Raw genomic sequence first — 25,046 nt, forward strand, 5'->3', positions numbered from 1 at the left:
GTTAGCCAGTTTCCAATCTCTCGGGACGATACCCTCAGCAACACTACTCCTGTATATCTGTGCGACTGGCCCCAACAATTCATTAGCACCTTCCCTGAGAACCCTGGGATAGATATCATCTGGTCCTGGTGCTTTGCTTGCACATACATTTCTTAGAAGATTTAGGACCTCCACGTCTTCCACTTGAATATCGTTGAGCGTTTTATTACCCCATGCAACACCCGTATATCGAATATCATTATCTCCATTAAAAACCGACGCGAAAAAGTCATTGAAAGCACTACACATGCCTACATTGCTCTCTACTTTTGAGCCTCCTATCGAGAGGGGGCCAACTGTCCCCTTACATCCATTATTGACGTATCGAAAAAATGATTTTGGGTCAGAGCCAATGTTATCTGCCAACCTAGATTCAACTTCCTTTTTAGTATCCCTTATCGCTTTCTTCAACAGTCTTCTTTTATCAGTAAACAATGATAGGTCACCTCGTCCACTTTTATACTCTCTGAATGCTCTTTTCTTTTCAAGATAAAGGTTCCGCACGCTATCCGTGAACCATAGAGGGTGTGATGTACAAACACGCTTTTTTCGAACAAAGGGTATGACGTCGTGCAAAACAGAGGACAGCTTCGTACTAAATTCTTCCCATTGACTTACTGCCCCTACTGATTCCAACCGGTCTTTGAAAACTTCCGCTAACCTTCTTCGCAAAACATCAAAGTTAGTTCTCCGAAAACAAGGAACCAGTCTTTTGTTATCAACCTTACCCGAGGAAAAGTTACAGTGAAATCTGACGATACGATGATCACTGGAAGAAAACTCTTCCCCCACCGAAACATGTTCAACTAGATCCTCAGAACTAGTAAGAACTAAATCCAAAATAGCAGTACCCCTAGTGGCTTCTGATACATGCTGATACAAAAAATTTTCGAGCACCAACTTAAGAAAGTCTCTTTCATACTGATTTCGAGATGAAAGGTTCTCCCAATCAATACCCGGGTAATTGAAATCCCCTAGTATGAGAACCCTCTTTCGCTTACACATGTAGGAAATTTCATCATGCATTTTGGCGATATAGTTTTGATCCCTATTCGGTGGATTGTAACAAACCCCAACAATAAGCTTATGACGTCTTTTGTTCTCAAGTTCAACCCATATGGTTTCAATATCACTTCTCTGCACGTTACACTCTCTAGCCTTCAAACATGATTTCACGTATATCAACACTCCACCCCCTTTCCTATCAGATCTATTTCTCAAAAAAGTATCGTATCCGGAGATGTGTAAGAAAGATTCATCCCCATCGTTTGCCCAAGATTCTGTAATGGCTATAAGATCCAAGTCCTCCACAACTATCATAGTTTCTAAAAAATCTTTCTTGTTACCCAAGCTCCTGGCATTTATTAACACACATTTTAATTTGCCCGGTGGTTTGTTGTCAATCGAGAAGCCATCCAAGTCAGAGGTGGGTAATTCCCCGTCAGTACTGTTGTGATTATCATTAACTAAAAATATATTGCACTTTGTAATGTATGCCAGCAAATTTTTGCAATGAGCTGGTAGAATGTGGTGTTTGTCCAAAACCACTATTGGCCTTGTTGATCTGTTTACGAATCATCTTCACAGAGATGAGATGAATCGCCCATTTTATATATCGTGATCTAACCCAGTGTTCTTTTTTATATCTGTTACTGGTGAAAATAGTTGAACAATGTCACAGACTGGTGGTAATCAAATATATTATTGGCAGACATGACGGCTGAGGCAAAATAAAAAACCAGTATTGGACAGTATTTTATTTGTTAACCTTCCATCAGGCGCAATATCTTGATCGCTGAGTTTGGGTGCATTGTGCTTGATGGCCACCCATTCAAAAACCATAATAAATAACTAGTTAAGTTCATTTATACAACTTTCAAAAGTGATGAACATCATTATTGGGGGGGGGGGGGGTGTCAGTAGAAGAAAAAACGAAGTTTCTGCAAAATACTTGTATTTTTAACGTAAAACCAGTTGAATAAATTTAAGCACCTGAGTGGTACAGTGGCAAGATGCTCATCTTTCACCATGAGGTTACTGTCAGGGGTATATGGCTTAGAGGGTGGGTCACAATGAATTTCTCTTAAAGAGTAATTACATTTTTGATTATTCAGGGGGGGGGGTGTGGAAAGGCAGAGATGACAAAATTTTATTGATGGAGATGGGGGGGGGGTCAGAATTTTGCTGATGGGGGGGGGGGAGTGTCAGAAATGGCTACAAATCTGCTGACATAATACTTGAATGGCCCCTTATTCATACAAAGATGTGAATGCGAATAGCAAGTCTTTTTTGCCACGTCCTCTTGTCTTTATCGCTGCTCACTACACTTGTTCGGAACCTGAGTATAGTTGCACCTTAAGCAAATTCTTTATTCGAAGAAAAAGGGAAAAAGTCACGTAAGGGCGAGATTAGAGGAGAATAAGCTGGTTCTGGAAGTATTGGAATATGATCTTTTTGACATGTTATCTGACACCCAGGAGGGACCTATGAGCCAGTGCATTGTTGTGATGGAGCACCTAAGACTCGGCCTTCCAAAGATCTGGTCGCTTGCATATATATATATATATATATATATATTGATTATAATTTTTGTTAATTGCATTTTTAATTGGGTTGCTATATATTTTTTTTGGAAATATGACATTCATTTTTTATGGCCATATTTTTCTCAGCCACCTCATTGGGCATTTTGCCTGTTGTGGCGTTGTATTTATATTTGCATCTCACAGAATCATGCAGATGTTTAAGGACTTGCCTGGTGTCCTTCCTGGTATTAGATTATCTGTCACAACAACACATTCCAATATTTCCATGACCAACTTATTCCCCTGATCTTTCCCCATTTGACTTTCATTTTTCCTCTGATAAAGAATTTGCTTAAGGGGCAACGATTGTCAGGTGCAGAAAAAGTGCAGCGTGCAGCAATGGACGCACTGGGGTGTGGGACAAAAAAAAGTATGCAATCCGCATTTACATCTTTGCGTGAACAAGGGCAAAAATACATAATTTCACAGGATAGTTATTTCAAAGGAATCGCTGCATAAACAGGTTCTATCTGTCCTCATTCTTCTATAATAAAATAAGTCTGTAAACTTTTTGAACATAGTAGTATGTTATTTTAAGCTCTTATGAGCTGAGCATCATACAAGTCTGACGCAGTTGATGTCAATTGCTATGCAAGAAGATCAGAAGGGGGCTTCTTCCCCATTCACAAAGAGGTGCCCTGGTGAACCAATGCATTAAGACAGCCCTGTGTTGGACATAGATATGCATAATTGATCATTTGAAATGTGTTGCCGTGACTAAAATATTTCCTTTTTGTTCTGTGTATCAAGCTAAGACACAATGGCGTGCCCCAGGATCTGAAGTGATAACCTGGAAAAGATATGAAATACCAGACTGATTGTGGGCATCACTTATAAGGATAATTTGCTGAGCGAAGTAGTGTAATAACCAGGGTGAATTTTTATTAGAATTTTATTGTTGCTTGCTTCTCAGGTCTCACTGGACATAAGGAACTGCGATACAAAATGATTAGAATTTGCCTTTTTAGTTTGCAATGTATGGGAAGATAACAGCTGCAATTAAAGTAATGATAAATTCATGTTTTCACATTAGTGAAGATTTGTATTCATCTGTGTGAGAGAGAGCAGTTTGAAGAAGCATGACACTGGGAAAATTAAAGTGGCAAGACTCATCAAAATAGCAATCCGATGAGAATTCTGCATATGGTGTGTCACAGAATTCCAGAATTTTCTAAATGAGATGAAAAAGATTAAAAATTAACTGCTTATCCAGGTGAGAGATCAGAGCTTGACAAATCACAAAAAATTCCAGAATAATTTTTTAGGAGCCTAACTCCCCCCCCCCCCCCCCCCCCAAGAAATTGAGGTAAAAAACATTTAAACTTTTTTACGACTGTAGATGGCCATCTTCTATATTAGTAGATACTGTAATATAAATTCCAAAAATATTTGTGCTGCTTTCAGATTACAATTTCGCAACCATACAGAAAAGTTCAGATCCCAATACCTGCAAGGTTGCCATGGCAACCTGGTGCTTGTCAAGACCAACGATAGATTCTTCATGAAGTTATAACATTAGACTTTTAATTAAGACTATAATTTTTATTTTTGAATTTGCAACTTTGACTCCTGTGGCTCAGTACATTTGTGTATTTTTTCTTGACTCTATATTCACAGTCGCTTTGAATCATTACTGAAGAGTAGTTTAACTTTTAGCATAAATATACGATCTTGTAGAACTTAACATCTATATGGGTCAATCAAAGGAAACATAGACACACAAAGCCTGTAACATCTGGAATGTTTTCATTTCGGTAATGAGATGGCAGCATAGGCGAGCTGGGGATGTGAAGAAACTGTGCAGAATGTGTGAATTTCCAGAGAACTTCTACATGCAGCAACCATTTGTAAAAGTGGAGATGTGTGATGGATACATCCAGGCAAGTACAGCTTGGCATTATTCAGTTTTTGTGCTAAGAAGGTGTGAGAGCAAGTGAAATTTTTTGGGGAAGCATGCCTCAAATGAAGCACCGTGTTCAAGTGGTGTGCCCAGTTTCAGAGTTTCCAACAAAGCACATTGGTCTTGCCTTAGACAGGTGCCCATAATCGATGCCAAAACAATTTTTTGTGTGGACATGTTGGTGAAGGGGAAAAAATTGTCACGTGTATATTGTACAAATATGTGCTGTGCACTGTCAACTGCTATGAAAATTAGCGTCGGATCCATACACACACAATCATGCATAGAGAAATAGGGTTTCCAAAAGCTTGTGCTCAATGGGTACCCCGACACTTTTGCAACAAGCAGAAAGAATGTCTGCTGCTGCACACTGTCAAAGCAACAAAGAACACTTTGCATGTTGTCCGCTGGGCCATGCTCGATCACCCGCAGTATAGTCCATATCTATTGCCTTGCGATTATCATGTGCTTTTTTCTGTTAAAGAAGATCCTGAAAGGTCAGCCCTTCACCTGTGCGTAATGCTGTGGAAGAGTGGTTTCATCATTAGCCTTCATCTTTCTTCATAGAAGGTGTTGAAAAACTTGTACTGCATTGAGACATTTCCCTGAACAATAGGGAGCGATTATCTGTAGGTTCTCTCGAAGGCTCATTACTATGCTTCTCGATTGCTGTAGTGTTTATTTCCCAATAAAGTATCTATAATTTTTCCGACACGTGTCTATGTTTCACTTGAACGACCCTTATATATGACGCAAAGACATTTTTCTCTATATTCAATTCTACATTGATAATTTGTACTGGAGGCCTTACAAGTTTAACGATGAGATTTCTTTTGTCGCCATTGTGACCCAGTGTTTGTCATCCCGATTTATACTATATTGCTGTTTCATTCAGTGACACCTGGTTGACGTAACATGATCCAGGGCTCCCACTCGTCCTACTTTTCCTACTTTTTGGTAAAATGTCCTACTTTTCCTGTTTTTGTCCTACTTTCTTGGTTTTGTCTTACTTTTCCTGTTTTTGTCCTACTTTTCCTACTTTTTTACCAAATCCTATCGACAAAATTCGTGTAATTGATTTTAATTGAGCAGGAAATCATTGATATATTGCCAAATATTACAAATGTTGAAAAATGCAATTAATGACTCTGCCAAAGCAGAAATTTTATCATTTTTAAGGTTATTTGGGGGGGGGGGGGGAGGGGTGTATGTGGACCATATGGTTGATTAATTTTTCATTTGCTTAGTTTGAGGGTTCAATAAGTATAGTAGTCATTAAAAACTTCTGTCTGGATGGGAAAAATAATTTTGTATTTATTACTTCGTGGTCTTGGACAGTAACTAACATTCATCATTTAAAATTACAGTGTAAATAGGTGAAACAACAGTTTGCATTTCAAAGAAGTTGGATACATAGGCCTATTCTAGGTTTGGTGATTCTGATGCTACCCAATAGCATTCAGTTGTCTTCTTCTTCTGTATTTTTAAGGCATGAAGAGGTATAAACAATATTTACAATGCTCAGCAAAGAGCTAGACATGGAAGTGCTTCATTTGTCAAAAATGATTACACTGGCATTGAACAGTAAAATGTGAACAAATCCCTTTAAAAAATTATGGACAACGCAGTAAAACTATCTGGTTCACCTTGCCTTATTTATATCAGATCTTGTAATCTACACATTTTGCACACTGTGCTTTTGAAAGTGGTCTCGAAGGAACGTCATTCTTAAAAAACGTATGTCTTCAAAATTTGCTGTGCATTGTCAAAGAGTCGGCAAGCTCTGCACTTTGGAAGACTCCAAAAAAGAATGTAATATAATTATATAAAGACAGACAGCAAAGAATTATCTGTAGTTGCTAGTGCACTGTTTTGGCCAAAAATTGGTTTTGTAACCAAGCCATTTATCATTTTGCTTTGGCTTGACCTTGAGTCAATCTTATAGGAAACTGAAATAGTGCTATGAAAAAAAAAAGTTAATTGAAAATTAAATTTTTTTTTAATTAAAAATTTTAAAAAAAAAATATTTTATTTTAGAGATTTTTTTTCATTATGCTGTGATTATGTTGTCTAAGGGGGTTACCCTCCCCCATCCTACTTTTTAGTCCTGCGTTTTCCTATTTTTTCTAATTTTTTGAGTGGGAGCCCTGATGATCTTATAAAGTCCTCTTGTCTCAAAAAACCAAAATTAATGCATTGATAGTTTTATTACAAGATTTTAACAAGTTATTTTAATTATTTTTTAAACTTAGATGACTTTTTTTTTTGATAAGTTTACCTCAAAATTTCAGAGGACAGATAGTTCCTTTAGGTATTGCGATAATTGAATGATTGTACTCAGCCAATCCAGTTGGAGTTGCTGCCACAGAAGTTTCAATATGAAAGCTTACTACTGCTTATGCTGACAGTATTTTATTGATAAGGTGAAACGAGCTACAAAGAGTTAAAGTCGTTAGTCAGAAGTGATGACTTAAAAAAGAGTGTATTTGATGAAGACTTCATTTATTTATTTACATCTGAAGTCTCATGGTTATATCAAAACTGGAGAAATTCCAGTTGCCAAATCACCATGGTGACTAAAAAAGGTGACAGGTGTCAAAACTGGTTTAAACCATCAAAAGCCTCAATGAATTCGAACACAATAGGCATATCAAATGATGATAAACTTACTTTTTTTGATATTGAAATGTTTTATTTTTAAGCATTATTTTATTACAATAATTAAAAACAAAATATATAATTATAATTTGCAATTTTGAATATTTTTGACACAAAAATAGTTAAGAAAATATAAAATATAATTTTATCGTACATTTTATCTAAACTAGTGATTACCTGTGTCCAATTTACTAAGCGAAACAGAGCTGTTTATTCAAAACGTGTGATAGGGCATTGGGGTTAGGTTTTTGACTTCAGAAAACAACTCGGTATTGAAACGGTCAAAAATGTATTGTCAATGTTGTCAAATGATTTTTTTAACCTGATTGATATGCCAAGTAACAACACACCTTCATGTAGATTAAAGTTTGTTATATTTTGAATTATAATTACTGAGAAAAAAAATATCTGTTTTTATATTTTAAATTTTCTTATCTGCCCAAAATTTTATTTCATATTAAAAATTCTCATGCAGAGTCAGGTAATTAAACTCACCAAACTAATTAAACTCATAAATACTCACTAAACACATTCTCACCTAAAAATTTCTTAGCTCAGGTTATATAAATCCACAGTTTTAAAGAGTATTTTCAATCAAAGCAGAGCTGGCAGGACTTGAGTACCCAAAACATTGTTTTGCATGCTTAGATACAGCTTCAATTGGGAAACCATTGCATTGTATAAATGCTAGTAAATATACTGTATCATAGTCAAATTTATTCTTACTTTTGCACTGAGAAGAATAAGTTACAGGAGCATCATATGCAAGCTAGCACTACCAAATTAAAGGACATTTTGGTCCTATAATTTAGTATCTTGACCGCTAGATATATTCTAATGTTCTGCACAATAAGGGGTATTGTTTAAGTATCAGTGATTTTTTTTAGATAATTTAATAATGAATCAGTATTATATGTATAGCATAAAAGAACGTTTTAAACACATAATCAGTTTTAAGAAAAGTACAAGAGCGGATTTTTATATCAATACACTTATATAAGCAGTTAAAGAAATTTCGGAAGGTCAAAAATTATCTTGAATTGATCGATATCAAATAGTTCTATAGTTTTTCCTTTAGCTTTTATCTTACGCTCTATTCCAATCGTATATTTCACAAGAAGAAATACATATGCAGTCAATCTTGCTTATAACATTCCCATTTAGAATATTTTCCCATTTGGTTAGACTAATTTTTGTGGTCACAACTCATTCTGATTAAGATTTCCCATTCGAAGCATTTTCCCGCTTACGTTTTTTCATGACAGCTTTTTAAAAACGTTATAAGCAGCATCCACTGCATGTTGTCCAAGATAATTCTGTCGAGAGTAGAAAATTATTTTATAGTCATATTAAGTATTTATTCTTTGAATAACATAGTCTCTTACATGCAATCAATGCGAATATTTGTATTGAAAAGCAATATTTGAGGTTTTTGATGCAGCAGTTTAAACCGCCAAAATCTGCCATGCATCAAAGCCCTGTCAATCCTGGCTAGACTGTGTGGCCTCTAGTGTATTTATGTTGCTTGAATTATGCATGCTTCGTGCTCAGGCACTGCTGCCACTTGCTTCTACATTATAAAGCAGTGTTTCCCAGTGATGGGAATACATATGGGATGCACATATGTATTATTTTATTTTGCTTGTATGTATTACTATCTCGGGAACGTTTGGAAATTGTGGAATGTGTATGGGATGCATGTATGTAATATTCCATTTTGTATTTCAAATATATTGAAAATATGGTTCCCAGTGATGGCTTTATGGTTAGAAGTTCCGTTGGATATGGACCGAGCCATCACACAGTGTTTCCCAGAGTGAACAATATTACCCCCGTTGGAAGATGAAATAATCTAGGAGGCGATAGAAGCTACGAGTATAATGTAGGATCCCATGGGGTTGCTTGAGTCGTGGAGAGGGGGCAAAGAAACAAAGTTTGGAAAACTATTTTAAGGGGAAAAAGACAAATGCCTTGCATTGAAGGTCTGCGAAGAGACTTTTAAAATGGGAGACCAGCTCACATTTGAATCTCAAAGTTAGATAACCAAAGAGAACCAACTTCAGCGGAACATCACTATACTATCAACAGTATTTGAACTTAGAGCCTCGCGATGAGAGTCCAGCACAATGCCTATCGCCCGAGTGTTGTGCAGTGGTGAGATGCTAGTCTTTCACTATGAAGGTTACTGTCAGAGTCCACAGGTTCGAATCCGAAAAAAGAACATTGAAAACAAGTTCTCGGCCTGGGATGTCCATCGATAGATGGCGCCTTCATTTCCCACCCAACTCCACTGGTTAGAAATTTCCGTATGGCGATATGACCAGAGGTGGTGTGTGGCATAGTGGAACAATGCCCACACGTGTTCATTACTGCAATTTGGTGTAATAAAAAAAAACACAACTTGCCAATGAATTTGTGTACACCGGGAAAAAGAGCTGGACATATCTCAGGAAATTTACATGCACTAATTAATATTTTATATGCTAGTGTCGGGGGGCATGTGGTTCAGAAAAAAATTACATGGCCGGGTAAAATTTTTACATGCTGTGGGCATGTTAGGCAATATTGTTTTACATTTGCTTATATTTGTTTAGATCTGCTGGGAGGTGTCTTATTGAAGCTCTTAGTGGCAGTAAACAATCATCTGGGGAATTTCTGACAAATTGGTAAATGCTGGAATGTGTGAGTTTTTTGTGCTGTATTGATGCTGCCATCTGTTTTCCGTATTTTGAAGTGAAAATGGCAAATGTTTGAATTTTCCTTATACCGGTATATATGCATAAGTACCTTGTCGAAGCTCTACCTGCACTTTGTGTAAAGTGTGTTCAGGTGCTGCTACCTACCTTCTAAAAATGAAATTGGCACTGGATAAATTCTTGTGATTGAAATTTAAATATGGCGAAGTCTGCTGCTCGCTGTGGTGAGATTTTTCTTTTGAAAGGGAGATCGACACACATTTTACGCCTTAAAGTTATCAAAATCACAGAAAATAAACTTCAGTAGAGGGGGGTCGAGCGCAGGACCGCTATACGATTCCATCGATTCAGAAAACAAAGGGGTGGAAAAAATCTACACATGGTAGAACTATAGGTGAATACGGGGGGGGGGGGCAGAGCGGAGGTGGATCAGCTGCACTGAATTCTCGCATGAGGAAATACGACATTCGCTTCGTGCTTTCCATTAATTGGGGAGCGGGTGCGGGGCTCGAAATTTAACCCTTAGGCCGGCATTACATCATAAACGTTTTAGAAAAGTTATTTTCAAAATCTTGAAAAGTATTTGTTTTTTCCAAGTGTTGTAAAAGATCTTTTATCGAACTTTTATAGTGTACCCCTGACTTTGCGCGGCATCTCTTCTAATTTTATGCCTTGTATTTTGGCAGTTCCGAGATATCTCGTTTCCTTAGAACCCTCTTATTTCGGTATTGCCGAGCCCAGATACTGATGTAAGTTTCTTCTCCCCCACCTGTCAGATGAAGTGCCAGTGGGGGGGTTGCAAGCTTTTGTTCAAAGCTTAACAACAGATGGAGAGAGAGAGAGACGGTGTTTTTCCCCTTTTAGGGTAATATATGGATATGACATTTCGTATATTATATACATCAGTTATTAACCTTTTTATATATTTACTCTTTCTTCCAGCGCACTCCCAGTGCAATTCGACTTAACGTCCCACACCCTCTTGGATAATGCGTTTTCTGTTAGAAATTTTTTTTCTGTAATTATCTTACACTAATTATCCAAAAATTTGAGTTCTAGAAACTCTTACTTTTATTATTCAATTCCATTTTAGGCTATGGTTGAAATTTAATTTTCCCCTTTCTTTTAAAAAATTAATTGAGAAACTTAACTGTGAAGAGTCTATTCTTTGATATTTTGTGAAATTTCGAAAAAAAGATTCAATAAAAAGTTTTTCACTTATTGATTCCAGCCGGGAAAACAGTATATAAATATTTGTTTGGCTCTTGATTAAATTTTTGGGCGGCGTTTTTCTTAGTCACGCTCCCGAATCGAATCTAAACGCAGCGTAATTAATTAAACACAAGGTATATGTTTTTTTTTTATACAAGAAATGTAAACAACCTGCGAGATATTTTAGGTGTTAATGGGTTTTTTCCCTCGATTAATATAAAAAAACAAGTGCTAGCGCTTAGTGGAGAAGAACCCACTAAGCCCCACCCACTAAGAACCACCCTCAACGCAAGTTTCGCGTGACATTTTTGCAAGTGAAAGCCAAATAGATGAGGTGTCAAAATATCGATATGATTCGTATTTTTTTTGAAAACAATGAAATTTTTTCCCCTATCTGGCACACACGAAAATACTCTCCCGCACCCACGGTTAAGATCATTTGGTATAGATCAGGGGTGGACAACAGCTGGCCCGTGAAGTGATTCTGTGCTGCCCGCGACAAAATAAAAGTATCGTGAAAAAATTGTGATAATTCTTTGAACTATCGGTTCCGACAGCAGATTTCTTGATTAACAAACTTCTTATTTCTAGTGATGAAATTAATTTAATAACTAACTAATTAATTCAATTAATAATGGAGCGGCTTATGCACCAAAGTTGCACCACTGATGCGGCCCGCGACGCTGTAGCTCACCATTATGTTGGCCCGCAAACAGGAAGAAGTTGGCCATCCCTGCTATAGGTAATATAAAAAGGGATAGGTAGAGGTGTGTATTTTTTTTTCTTTGGTTTTTCCTCTTATATTTTATAGTTGGGGGGGGGGGGGCTTTAATTTTTATGAAATCATAAGAAATTCTCCCTGAAAAAAAGAGGTGTGTCATTTTGCACAGGGTTTATAATTTCCCACTGTAGCAGTTATGATGCGGATAAGGGAAATTGTGAAAACCGCTCAAAGGGTCAAACAACATATTAACCGTAGTTGAGTGTCTTCCATGTTTTTTTACTACTCAGGGTCCTGAATTGAAGAGCTTTCACGCAGGCCCGTACCCAGAAATTTCGTTCGGGGTACCACTTTAATTTCTGGGGGGGAGGGGGGACAAAAGTGATAGAACAATAGATTTGGTCATCTTTTTCCAGTCCCCCCGCTGTGGCCTTGCTTTCATATATGAAATCAAAACTTTTTCAGTTGGTGGACAGTGAATCTGACAATAACATGTTGGCACACTGACCTGATTCTTAATCGCATTCGGTGGTGATGTATGAGACTTGTGTGCATTATAAAGTTAATACGACTGTTTTTCTTCGGTGCTCTCCTACGCATCACGGTCGTTAAATACCTTCCGATGTAATCCCTTATAAATTACGTACGCATATTGAACAGGGCTGTTTTTTCAATCGTCAACAAATAGGCATTATTTTTCTCTTCAAAGTGGTCCCCACGACTTACGTTTCTTTTATGAATGTTTGCGTTCCGGGCGTCTGACATCCGTTGACGTCAGCGTAAACAGCTGTCCGTAATCCCGGCTGAGAAAAAGCTGGCTGTACCAAGCGCTTTTTTTTTTGTTGTAAGAAACAGCTGCGGGGCATCGCTTTCGTGTACTTTAAAAAAGCTGGTGGTGTACAGTAGTGTGTACGTTCCTTACATTTATAGTGTATTCTATATTACACAATAAGGCTAGATATGCCGTTGTGTCAGGCCAATCGCTATATTACGCCACAGGTGAGCATATATGCATAAATTCGATTATAATTTTTTTTCTTGTGTGAAAGCTATTGCCGATCCATACATAGTGGGAAAAATGCATATTGAAATAAGTATCTTTTTTTTCGGTTAAGTTCTGCCTGACCGACCGCGCCATTTTTTTTCTCTATCTCTCGATTTAGAATATTGTATTTTTTTTTATTTTTGTATGGACCTATTGCTTTATGCTCTGATTATACATCATTAAGGAAATGTTTCCCAGTCTATGATTAGCCCTGCATTTCTGCATTTTCTTTTTCCCGTCACCGGCTTTTTGTGTTGGCCTTGCGCTCGATGACCAGTGGCACGAGCGGTTGGAAATCTGTGGCTTGATAACCACTCCTCCCGCTACTAGGCGCTGATCCAATGCGATGTGTCGATATCGATAAATACACTCCTTGTATATGTTCGTAAGATCGGCACGTATTTTACGGGACAGACGAATTTTTCACTAATTATACGGCGCTTGGGAAGAGCCTTCGACCGTCACCTTTGGACTCGCGCGTGCCCGTCACTATGTTACTGCCGAAGCCCAAAATCGGCCAGCTCACGAATTTGCCAATTTCGTTGTAAATTGACCCGACAATGTCCGAATTTTGGGTTTTGGTGAGCCAGTTCGCGAAGTGACGAGATCCTTGGCGGAGTCCGAAAAGAAAAGGCATGATTTTTGTCATCGCTATTTAGTGTATTTTTTCGTGATGATTATGCCCACGTGGCTATGGCAACCCATCATATCGCAATCACGATGTAGGTCTCCTTCAAAATTTGACAGATCCAGACTCATTTTGCTCGTGACATGGAGTGAATCCAATACAGCTACTATATGTCGCTATTTATCACACGAGTCACTTCGCGAATTAGCTGGCCAAAGGCCGGTTAATGATAGCGAATCGGACTTTGGCCGAAACTCTCGGTCTTTTTGCGAAGAGGCCGCACTTCGGGCATTGGCAGCAACATATCTTTGAATGTTGGTTGAGACAGGACTTGGCAAGTAGAGAAAAATTTTAGGTGCCGAAAAAATTTTCTTCCGAGACTTCGTGACGCCACCGCCCCCTTCTTTTTTTGTAAATAATACGCCGACATAACGTTCGTAACAGCATACACGTTCCAAACATTTTGTGTTGTATTATTTAGGTTCCCAATTTAGTGATCGTACTTGGCAAGTATTTAGGTGCCAACTCTCTCTCTCTCTTAGATTTTTTTAGTCACCATGTCGACGCTGGTATAGGGAAATGGGGGGGGGAAAAAAACCAAGTGTTTTCTTTTGAAAATTTGAGGTAGAGCTGCTATATGTTTCAGAAGTTGTTATACACGGTATATCCTGTTTTCCGGGAACGCTCATGCGAGGGACCCCCATCCTCTTCGTTCCTTAGAAAAATCGCCCTTCGGAGAGGTGCAGGTTTTTTAGAACATAGAAATTGGGGTGAGCATGTCGCGAGCAGCTATGGCATAGCCAGGGGGGGGGGCGTGTAGAGGGGATGTAGTTTTCTTCGTTCCTCAACTTCCAGTCGCAAGTGCGAAGTCGATGTCCTCGGACAAAACGTCTTGACACAGAGAACAATAAACCTCCTTTATCCAACAACGGTACAGATATTTCGATCGTTACATTTCACTCATTTCGGGGGGGGGGGCACACACACACTCACACTTCCGGCACAACTCAATCTGTAGTAAATTGCTTATGGCGATAGACCGGAGTTGTGTTCGGTATGAATGACAATCTTTTCTTCTCGTGACCCCTCGTCTTAACCAGGGCCCCCCTCCAATTTACCCGAGGGCAGACACAAGTCGCTAGAGCTCAGTGAACTCCCTTATCACATTATAGAGGCCGCCGTATATTTAGCTGGAAAATATTTATCTATGTAAATATATGGAAAATCACATAGTATTTGATTTCATCGTGTAGGGCCCGTTTCTGCCGAATTCTGAAAGAAGTCACTCCTTTTCCCACCGTATTTGTCTTAAGAGCTTTTGTTTCGAGTAATGTCTCAGAAAATTCCTTGAAATGAGTAATGGTCGAAACAGAATGCAGGACGTCACAGATTTATTCAGAACAGCTATTTTTACACGTATTCACAAAACAGAGTTCACAACACACGCTAAACAGAGGGCCCCTGACATACGTACACAACAGTTTGACTTTTCTCGACTACTCCACTACGCTTTTGCGGCGCTTTTATATAGAGAAAGAAAAATTCCAGAAAATTTTCCATCAATTCTCGCGACATCCCTTTTTCTTTCTACAAATTTCTCTTTACGCTATGACGTCGCTAAATTATCAGAGCTGCCGTAAAACTGGCCAAGTGCGTCGCAAATTTGGCAAGATCAGAGAAATTCGTTAATTTTCATTTTTACATAAGATTATGACTATTTACGGGCGAAAAATGACAAATAAGGACTATTTGCATAATTTTCGTAACACTTTCTTGTCATATGAATCATATGAATTTTTTTCCATAGCTCTATGCCCCCCAACAATTTTTCATGGCTCCCCTTCCACTTGATTCTTATCTGTGGGCCCCGAAGAATGTGCCAGGACTGCATGGAGGCCACACTGTCCCAGGTTGAAAACCACTGGTGTAGCATAGTGGCACGCGGACGTCATTAAAATGTCAAATGTGGCCGCCTCAATGAAGACAATTGTAGTAACAAGCCGAATTACGATCACGTAATGCATGTTTACGCAATTGTTTTTGTTCATATGACGTGCATTATCTGTGAAGAATTTTCAAAATGTTTTCTTTATGTCATTATTTGGATAGAAATGACAATGTGTCTTATTCTAGAAGCTTGACAGTTCGCACATTTCGAGGACGAAGGAAGGACGCGGACGGGTCATGTATCAATAACATTGCTCAAGTGATGATTATAGAGAGCGTGATTCCCGTTTTGGTGAAATGTGACATTGATCTGTCTTCACTTCTCTGTGTCGGTGTCGCTGAAGAGTGTTTTCTATTCTCGAAGTCACAGCGAAATGTATCATGATTATCATGTATGTTATCATCGTCATATGTACACAGTGACCTCCTCTTTCACGGTTGCCGTTTTTCTTCTATATTTACTTTCTCTGACTCACACATTTCACCGTATTCCCACGCTCTGAAGAAATAAGAAATCGAAAGAAAAAAAACTCAAATTATGTGTTTATCGTTCCGCCATCTTACGGGGGAAAGAAAAAAAAAATGCCGGCTTGTTATCTTATGACGCAACCCGAGAAATCGATTGTTTATAAGGTAATTTTTGTAGTCGAGTGCCCAGCCCTATAATTTTATTTTTTTTATGATATCTGGTTGGAGAAGGAGGAGTGTGGAAATGATACCTATCCTCCCCCTCCCCACTCTTTATTTCGGGGTCAGTCCGGATCGGACCTTACAGTCGGTTTCGGTCTTTTTCACTTATAAGAAAACGGGCGTTATTGCCGCATGCTTTTTCTTGAGTCTAAAGTCTTCTTAGATGTGATTTATTATTTGTTATCTCGTGCTGGATTTGTGTGGTCTTCCATCCACCCACACTTCAGGAATATCAACAGTTATGTCAGTGTGTGTTTGCCACTGAGAAGTGTGACTTGTGAGTGTGTTGGGAGAAGCTCCTTCCGATCGACGAGTCAGATAATTCTCTCCACCTTGACCGCGTGCGTAATCGGTGATATCATGATCACGAAGGTGAAGATCGATCACGATAGGATAGTCGAAGACATCGATCCGTGCGTGAGGCTGGTGTCGGTGGTTAGGATGTCGTCCACGAGGAGGCGCTCGAAAAAATCCGTCACGATGAAATCGCCGTTGATATTGGACTGCGAGGGTGAGGTATGTATGTATGAATGGTCGGATGCATGGAGATATAGGCGTGCGGCACGATTTATTGTTTTTTTAGGCTTATCGAATACTTTTTATTGGGATTTTCGGGGTGATCATTGATGAGAAGGGATCAGACAATTACTCGGAATCCCAGCCATGGGGAGCTGACATTGCTCTAGTGTGGGATGAATATTATTATGAATTCGCTAGATACAGCATATCATGGCTTGACAAATCCTAGGTGCCATTGTGACTCGGCTCTCGGTAGTGGTGCCTAAAATTTTTTATAAGTGATTGCTAGTGATTGAGTCTGAGGATGACATAAAATTTTCTCATTTTATTGACAGTATGTATTTCAATAAATCATCAATCCCGGAGAAGCCGAAAAATCATTATTTAGGACTTGAAAGTAAAAAAGACTATGCTTGGCTGAAGCATAGTCTTTTTAGGCTTGACGGCTGAAGTTGGTTTTCTGTGGTTCCCAACTTCAAGGCGCAAATGCGAGCCGATCTCCCCGTTAAAAAGTCTCGCCACAGAGAGCAACAGTCCTACAACGATAAATCATTCAATCATAACATTTCACTCATAGTTAGAAAAACTGGTGGCAGAGGGCAGCACTACACATAACAAGCATTACAGAGAAACAAAAAAACTTCGTCAGGTTTCACTACACGTACACGCACATTCCCGCATGTACCGATTCGTTGGGGGTTCCGCGGGCGGGGGGGGGGTGCATGTGTGGTGTAGCAGTAGTAGGTAGGGCCTCTAAAAAAAAATGGCTCGGGGATCCACGATGTTCTTAAGTCAGCCACCTCGTTGGGCAATTTGCCTGTTGTGGCGTTGTATTTGTATTTGGCTCCTAAGAAATTTGACTGGCATCTAAATATTTTTTCAGTTTATCTTTGTCAAGCCTTGCAACATACACTATATTTCCAGAAGTATGTGCTCTTTTTGGAGTTAGATATTTTCTCAAATTCATAGAAAAATACTGGGCAAATCGATCTGGAATTTCGGCGACGTGAACCCTATGCATAGGTGCCAGTGCTTCCGATTTCTCAGCCTTATTAAAATCTTCCGGTCGGAAATCCAATTCCTCAGATTTTTCTAATCTTCATGGAAAAAATCCCTAAAAGTAATCAAATTGAGTTTTGTTTGAATAGAAAATCCCTAAAAAAAAATCCTCTTCCAGTCTTTGCAATTTCAGGCTGACCCCGTTTCCTCAGGAAAAATATGGGGAATCAGGGTTTCAAGTATGAGAAATTGGTAATTGTCGCCAAATCTGCCAAAAGCAAGCAAAGTGGCTAATTATAGCTAAAAAAAAAATCGGGACAGCGAAAAATGCGTCCCGGAAAAACGGACTTTATATATGGTCACATTGAAATTTCTAACATGACTGAAATTTCAGATCGATTCGTCCAGTACTTTTCTAGAAATTCGAGAAAAAAATGTTTGAACTCAAAGGAGGACAGACTTTTGGCAATATGGTGTATATTACAGGAGTAGCTTATACAGGGGAAAATGGAGTCGAGATTTCAATGATTTTTTTCCCAGTAAAAAATGACCTCCCCTTGCGAAGGGGGGAAAATTTGATCTCCCCTCTCCCAGGAAATCCTTAGTGCTTCTATGCATTACAGGAGCCTCGCGAAAATTCCTAGACATGAGGCTTCGTTTCCGAATGATTGGGAGCCGTGGGTAAATGTGGCAGATTTAACTTAGTTATGGGACCAGGGGAAGGGCTATCGCCCCCTTCACTATACACATCCTCAGTGTTTTCCCCTACTCCGAGAAGCCTGTATCTGCATATGCCCAAGGGTGTATGACCATTAGGGATAATGGACCCTTGGGTTAATGAGGGCTTGAGCAGAAACAGCTGCGAATACATGACCATTAGGCAAAGCACTCGTGGTTGATGATCATGACAGTAAGGGATCCGTGGGGCTTTAGTAAGAGGATAGCAGATATGAGACCGTTAGCTCAAGGCATGCTCGAGTAAACGGGGGTGGGTGGGCCATTGGATAAATACGGACTAAAAAACTAAGGTTAATGAATATATGACGATTAGTTGGTGGAACCGCAGGTGAATGGCGCGCCTACGATAAGGGTTGCTGAGGCAATCGTGGATGAATGTAGACTAGAGTGAAGGAGCCGCAACAGTAAATCAAAAACTTTGCCAAAGGTGGGGAAAGTTTTAGAATCATTGAGCTATCCCATTCAAGTTTCACATTATGCTGATCGTTGTTCTTGTTCAGAGTGGCAATATGGGTGCTCTTTTAAACGGTGCTCGTGACTCCGAAAATATTGGACAGGGGTCTGACAGGGACATTGCTTACAGGGTCTGGAAGGTTTCACCGTAATTTTGTATATAATTCACAAAATATCTCGCTGCCCCTCTGGTTGATCTCATGGCACCCGTAAAGTGCCAACGCTAACCGTTTGGGTATGGCTCGTGATTCTGAGCTATTTTTTCCTCCCATTCCTTTGACGTTGGTCAATTATTCGGTCTTAAAATCTTTGGTCCAGTTCACCTCTACTAAGGGACGAGGGCTTTCTTCTTGGTAAGCTTTCACTATATACCAGGGCGTGACAAATCCTCTTGGTTACACGGTAGTGGTCGGCTGAAGTTTGTTTTCTGTGGTGCCCAACTTCGAGGTGCAAATGCGAGCTTATCTACATAATGAAAAATCTCTCCACCGAGTGCAACAGGCCCACAACGATACAGTTATTCAATCATTACACTTCACTCTTAGTTAGAAAAACTGATGGCAGATGGCAGCGCATGACAAGCATTACACAAACTAACTTTAATTTTAAAATTATCTGAATTTGTGTCAGTGTGTCTGTTATCAGGAAAAAGGGTTACAAAAATAATGAAAAGTCGTTCGGAAATTTTTTTATTTTGTACTGTTTAGTACATACTGGAAGAAAATGCTTGGTTCCTAGGAGAAATCTGACTGGTGCTTAGGGACCGTTCAAGTATTTCGTATGCAAATTTTTAGCTATTTTTGACCCCCTTCCCCCCCCCCTTTTCAGCAAAAGTCAGCAAAACGCTGTCTCTTCCCCCCCCCCCCAGCAAAATTTCGTATTTCGTCATCAGCTTTTCCCCTCTAAATCCTAACTCATATTTTCATAAAGGGCGGTTGCTGACGTAAGTATTATTAAAAACCCCTCCCCCCCCCCCCATCGATGATGACGTAATACTTGAACGGCCCCTTACCCTTTTTTTGCGATTTTTACAGTTTATACTGTTTATACAAGTGTAACATTTATTTGTCGTGACATTTTTGGGCGCCTTCAAAGTACCTCGAGTTATTAAAAATTTAAAAAAAAGTCTTCGCCCAGTGACCTGAATAGCCTTCGAAATCCATAGCTCGTATCCATGACCGATTTTAATATTTTCGTAGTTTTTTTTTTTCCGTTTCCACGAAATGCATTCGTCGAACCATAATGTGAAATGCCCCTTCCCAGCATCTCGATGGGATAATCGCGTTTTGATCAAATTCACATCCAAGGACATTGACACCTTCCATATCATCACTGCTAGTAAAAGACTTGATATATGCTGTAGCTGGCGTGCTGGCCTCAAATCCGATTCCGTTCATTAAACTGAATTGTTTTTTTTTCGGCCGCTTCATTGAACATTTTATTTCTTTTGGCGGTCATTTATCAGAAAAAAAACCCCCGATATTTTTCGGACTTGGCCATGACCCGTTATTCTGTTCTGGCAATTTTATTATTTTTATGTCTTTTTTTATTATACTGTGATTGTCTAAAATGGTTTTTTCCCTCTCCTTCAACTCTGTATCGGACCAACGACCGGGTAATTATTTAAATTTTCGAATCTGGTCAATTTCAACGCTTTTAGAAATTATCTGCCACTCTTATCTGGTCGTATCGGCCCATATGGCCTTCTTCTTGGGCGTTGTGTTGTGTATTTTCACTACGGGATATCGAATTTTTCTATGAATTAGTTCAAATAATAAATTTACTATTTGGACAAGTTTTTCTTCGATTTTTCTGGGTGTTGAATGCGTTGAGATTTTTGAAAATAATTTCACGATGGGAATGGAATTGGTTACCGGAGTTCAAAGTCAGCCGAAGTAACTGCTAATTAACTCGAAGTATGCTCGATAAAATAAATCCACGAAGGATTTATTTTAATGTGTTTAAGTTGGAATTCTCTTTGTCGGAAAGTTGTACTATTTTCTTTGCGAACAATGGCTCGGTTCAATAATGTCTGCGACAGGTAACTTGTTTAACAAAAGTTGTCTTCCATTATGCTTCGTAGTATGTCAAGGTTTTATTCAACAGTATATTGTTTAAAATTTTTATTTCGACGGTGATTTTGGCTTTTTTTTGAGTGATTGATTTGGTGTTTTCTTCAACTGTGCTTTATTCAACGTCGTCTTCAACTGTGCTTTATTCAACAGTTCAACCATGTCCTCTTTTACTATGTTTTATTCAACAATGAATAAAACACCATGGATATTGAACCATGTCATATTTTACAATGTTTTACTGTATTTTATTCAGCAATGTTTTCTGCAATGGTGCTCTATTTTTTTTTCTTCAAAGGTGCTTTACATAGGCTAATGCAGCGGTTGTCAACCTTTTTTGACCCACGGAGCCCTTTCCAGTATATAATTTCTATGGCGGAGCCCCGTAGGCCTATTTTTTATTTATTCATCGAAGTTACTGACTTATTTTTATTATTATCACAAAAATGAGAAACTTTGCCTGGTTTTAATTTATACACAAATTGTTGTGTTTTCAAGACAAATAAATTCAATTGGTCGAATGGTCGACGCGTTTCGGCTCTTCAATGGAGAGCCGTCATCAGGACCTCGTGGTCAGAATTCACACGAATGAGTCGTGGAGGGGTGATGTTTACGTCTGGTCGTCCAAAGAGTTCGCCTTTGTATTTGCTGCGTCCGAGTGGTCTTTGGATGCGAATTGGGGAGCCCTCCACGACTCATTCGTGTGAATTCTGACCACGAGGTCCTGATGATGGCTCTCCATTGAAGAGCCGAAACGCGTCGACCATTCGACCAATTGAATTTATTTGTCTTGAAAACGTGACAATTTGTGTATAAATTATTTTTATTATTCAAAAATATTGATAATTTTTTTCAAATTTACTGTTTTTATTTTCCTCGAGCGGCCGCGGAGCCCCTGGGAGTTCACACAGTTCAACCGGTTGAGAACCGCTAGGCCAATGTTTGCTTCAGCAATGCTTATGTAATTTTTTTTCAACAACGCTTTATTTTACAATGTTTTTCTCCGACAATGCCATATTCAATAATGCCCCTTATTATTGCTTTGTTTAGCAATGTTATCTTCTATAATTTTTTTTCAATAATACTTCCCATCTGGTTTGAATGTTTTGGTTGTTTTGAGTGACAGTTATACGGGTGGCTTCGATCTTTTCGGATGTCATCGTAGTTATTATTTTCGGTGAATTATGCTTTGTCTGAGGTAAAGGGTTGTGAAAATTCGATACGGAGCGTGAACTTCCGGAATTATTATTTTCGAATTCGCCAATATTCTTGGTTAGATTTCCACATTGGCTCCTATCGAAGACAGTGATTTGAAACGCATTCACTGACTCTAACGAAATATCTTTTACCCTATTAATGACGGATCTAGCCTTCGCAATCCAATTCAGAAATCCAATTCTCTGCCCAGAAAATGAACGAATTCTGTAGCGCTGCTACATTTCGTTCATATAGATCCTGGGTCCGAGTCCCGCTAAAGGCAGGCGCTTGTTTGCTTCACGTTTCTTCTTCTTGTTGTGTGTGTGTGTGTGTGTGTGTGTGTGGGGGGGGGGAAAGAGAATCAAAAAAACAACCAAAACGTAGCAGTTGTTGCTCCCAAGTTACTCAGTATGGCCATTGTCGTCGATTGGCTTCATCAAAAAACGATTTGAATAAATTAATATGGGGTGATGTGAACGGATCAACACCGAGGGGAAATAAATCAGTTTATGACAAACAGTCGCAAGATGAATGAACTCGATCTGGATTTTTCTAAGCATTTTTCTACACACAAACACCAATGCTGTTTTTTTTTTCTCTTCTAACATAATATGGAGTCAGTCACCTCACTAGGTAATAGTTTTTTTTTATCTCTGTGTTGTTCCAGGAGAATATAGTAAGATGAGCTAGGAATCGGTATAGGACTCGAATCGTGTTCTGGAACATTCGGTTAACTTTTTGCGCGCGAGGACCGTGGCGGCACTCACACAAGGGGTCAATGCTTCCAAATTCTCTTACAGAAAAGGCGAAAAAGAAGTTCTGTACAGTAAAGAACCTAGTAGATGTTCATATCTCCCCGCCTATATAACTAAACAGGCCCGATTCTCTTTCGTTTTTTTAAAGGTGCGAGTCTTTTTGCGGCTTTCACTTTCCACAAACTCTGTCTCTTCTTTATCGCGAGCTTTTTTTTTTTTTTGAAGGGTATCAATCCCAAGGTTTTTGACCCGAATCACTTCTTTCTGAACGTCTGACCCCATTTTCTTTTTTTTCTTCTGCTGAGGACTGTTTGCTTATTCAGTGTTTGTTCTGGGAATTTTTAAGAATATGATCTTGGATACTGTATAACCTGAGGTTTTCTTCTTTTCTTTATTATCGTACTCGAGTAGAGGAGTCGGGAAAAGAAAAATATGTGGGGGGTTTTCCATTCTATTGTATTTGTATATGTGGATTCATAACTTGTACATGTGATAAGAAAGAAGTTATTTGAATATCACACTTCCGCGTTTGGATGTTGGTTAGGTCTAGTTGTTTCCTGGTTTTGGAGTGCGATTGAGTTGCTTTGGCTGGTTCTCTATGAATTATGGCGATTTCTTAGTGCGGATGATTAAGGAATTTGTCCAGGGGGCCCATAATACAGCTGGCTAATTCGGAAATGGCATTGAGTTTTCCTGACTATAGGACGATTTCTTATTTGGTTCTAATGTAATTAGCCCTCCTAATACAGAGCACATCGGGGCTCTTAACCAGGGCATGTACCACTGACCGACTCTTAAGAATCGATCATCCATACGTAAGAAAATCACTTCTTAAAAAGCGCATGAAGAATCTAGCTGTGTGTGTGTGTGTGGGGGGGGGGGGGAATGCAACCACGATGTGATTGCTAAGCGTAATTCTTAAGATCACGTAACGATGGACAGACCGTAAAATTTCCTTTTTAGGGAATTCCGCCTACCAGCGCGTAGCTGAAAATTAACTTGTTGACGAGATGGGGGGGGGGGGGAAGACACTGCTTCTCAATCCTACTATAAGTTTTTGAAATGATACATAATTTTGCAGCAAGTAGTCTTGTGGGAAGCAGAACAATATATCTACGGCATTCCTTCGCATTAGTCGGCATGCCGGAAAGCAGTTGATTTTATACTAAGAAATTTAAAATTTATGGTTTCGGTAATTTGTATTTCTTGTGACGGGCTTGTTTTTCAGATTCGGAATTTTGTAAAGGGCCCAGAAAATGAACCCAAATTTCGGCTGGACTGACCCCCTACATGGGAATGTAAAAAGTTATACTCACGAGTTATGCTGTTTCCTTATCGAAGCTCGCACTGACCAACCCTCCCCCCCTCCCCCACATTTTTTTCCCACCGAAATCTTTATGATGACAGCTGGGGATGTGCCACCTTCTGATTCTTAATAAGAATCCTCTCATCTTAACTACGGATTTGATCATTAGTTAAGAAGCGAGAGGAAATTGCACACAACCACATTCTTAACTAAGGCCGAGATTACACCATGAGAGTATCATACAAGTTCATTTACAAAACTTGAGAAATGCAATTAACAAGGCATTTACTAGAATGTAACAAATAACACCACACCACCATATTGGTTGAATTTTTCAAGTTTTATAAATAAATTTTTACGAAACTTTCATAGCCTAATCCCGGCCTAAGAATCGTTTTCCCGAGTCGTTAATGACCATATCAAATGTATGATGACCATATTCTGTGAGCATTTTTTTTTATGTTTGATGCAGCAAGACCTGTAAGCCCATTGAGCCATTGAAAAGCCAAATCCAATCCACCCTATTGGCCAGGCGTATATTCCAGGAGCTATTTTTCTAATGTAGTGATTCCCGACTGTAAATTACCTCAACGCGATGTACCCTAGTTGGTGATGATCATGGAAACACAAACAAGCGCCCGCGCATATTCTCGTGTTAATTCTTGATTTGTTCCGAGATGCATCACGTTTTCCCGTAAATATGTCGATTTCATTCACCATAACAAGCTAGCTGCAGGAATGAATTCGTTATTGGTCTCCAATAGATAACAGGCTTATTTTTAGTCTGTCTAGTCCCAGCCAGTGTCTTTCTTTCTACTATTCCGTACGTGTTCTGATCATTTGGCGACGGTCTGGCCCAAATGCGTTGTTATGCTACTGCTGCTGC

The 25,046-nt window shown here is 39.0% G+C and overlaps 1 protein-coding gene across 5 annotated transcripts in view; it reads left to right on the forward strand.

The window, feature by feature from the left end:
- AhcyL1 (Adenosylhomocysteinase like 1) overlaps positions 1-25,046 on the forward strand; it is a 160,882-nt gene that overhangs the window by 6,781 nt on the left and 129,055 nt on the right. For 2 of the 5 annotated variants that reach the window (XM_089247692.1, XM_089247691.1), the window contains exon 1: positions 16,467-16,637. The exons of 2 other annotated variants lie outside the window; for them this stretch is intronic. In XM_089247692.1, the coding sequence (XP_089103818.1) occupies positions 16,482-16,637 (156 nt within the window). In that variant the 5' untranslated portion in view covers positions 16,467-16,481. Of the gene's footprint in view, positions 1-12,756; positions 12,811-16,466; positions 16,638-25,046 lie in introns of those variants that run through there. One more of the 5 variants, XM_089247700.1, reaches the window with a different exon arrangement.

This window comes from Pholcus phalangioides, unplaced genomic scaffold, assembly GCF_987345545.1.
Source record: "Pholcus phalangioides strain wild (caught in Gottingen) unplaced genomic scaffold, Ppha-v1.0 ptg000018l_1, whole genome shotgun sequence".
Taxonomy (NCBI): Eukaryota; Metazoa; Arthropoda; class Arachnida; order Araneae; family Pholcidae; genus Pholcus; species Pholcus phalangioides.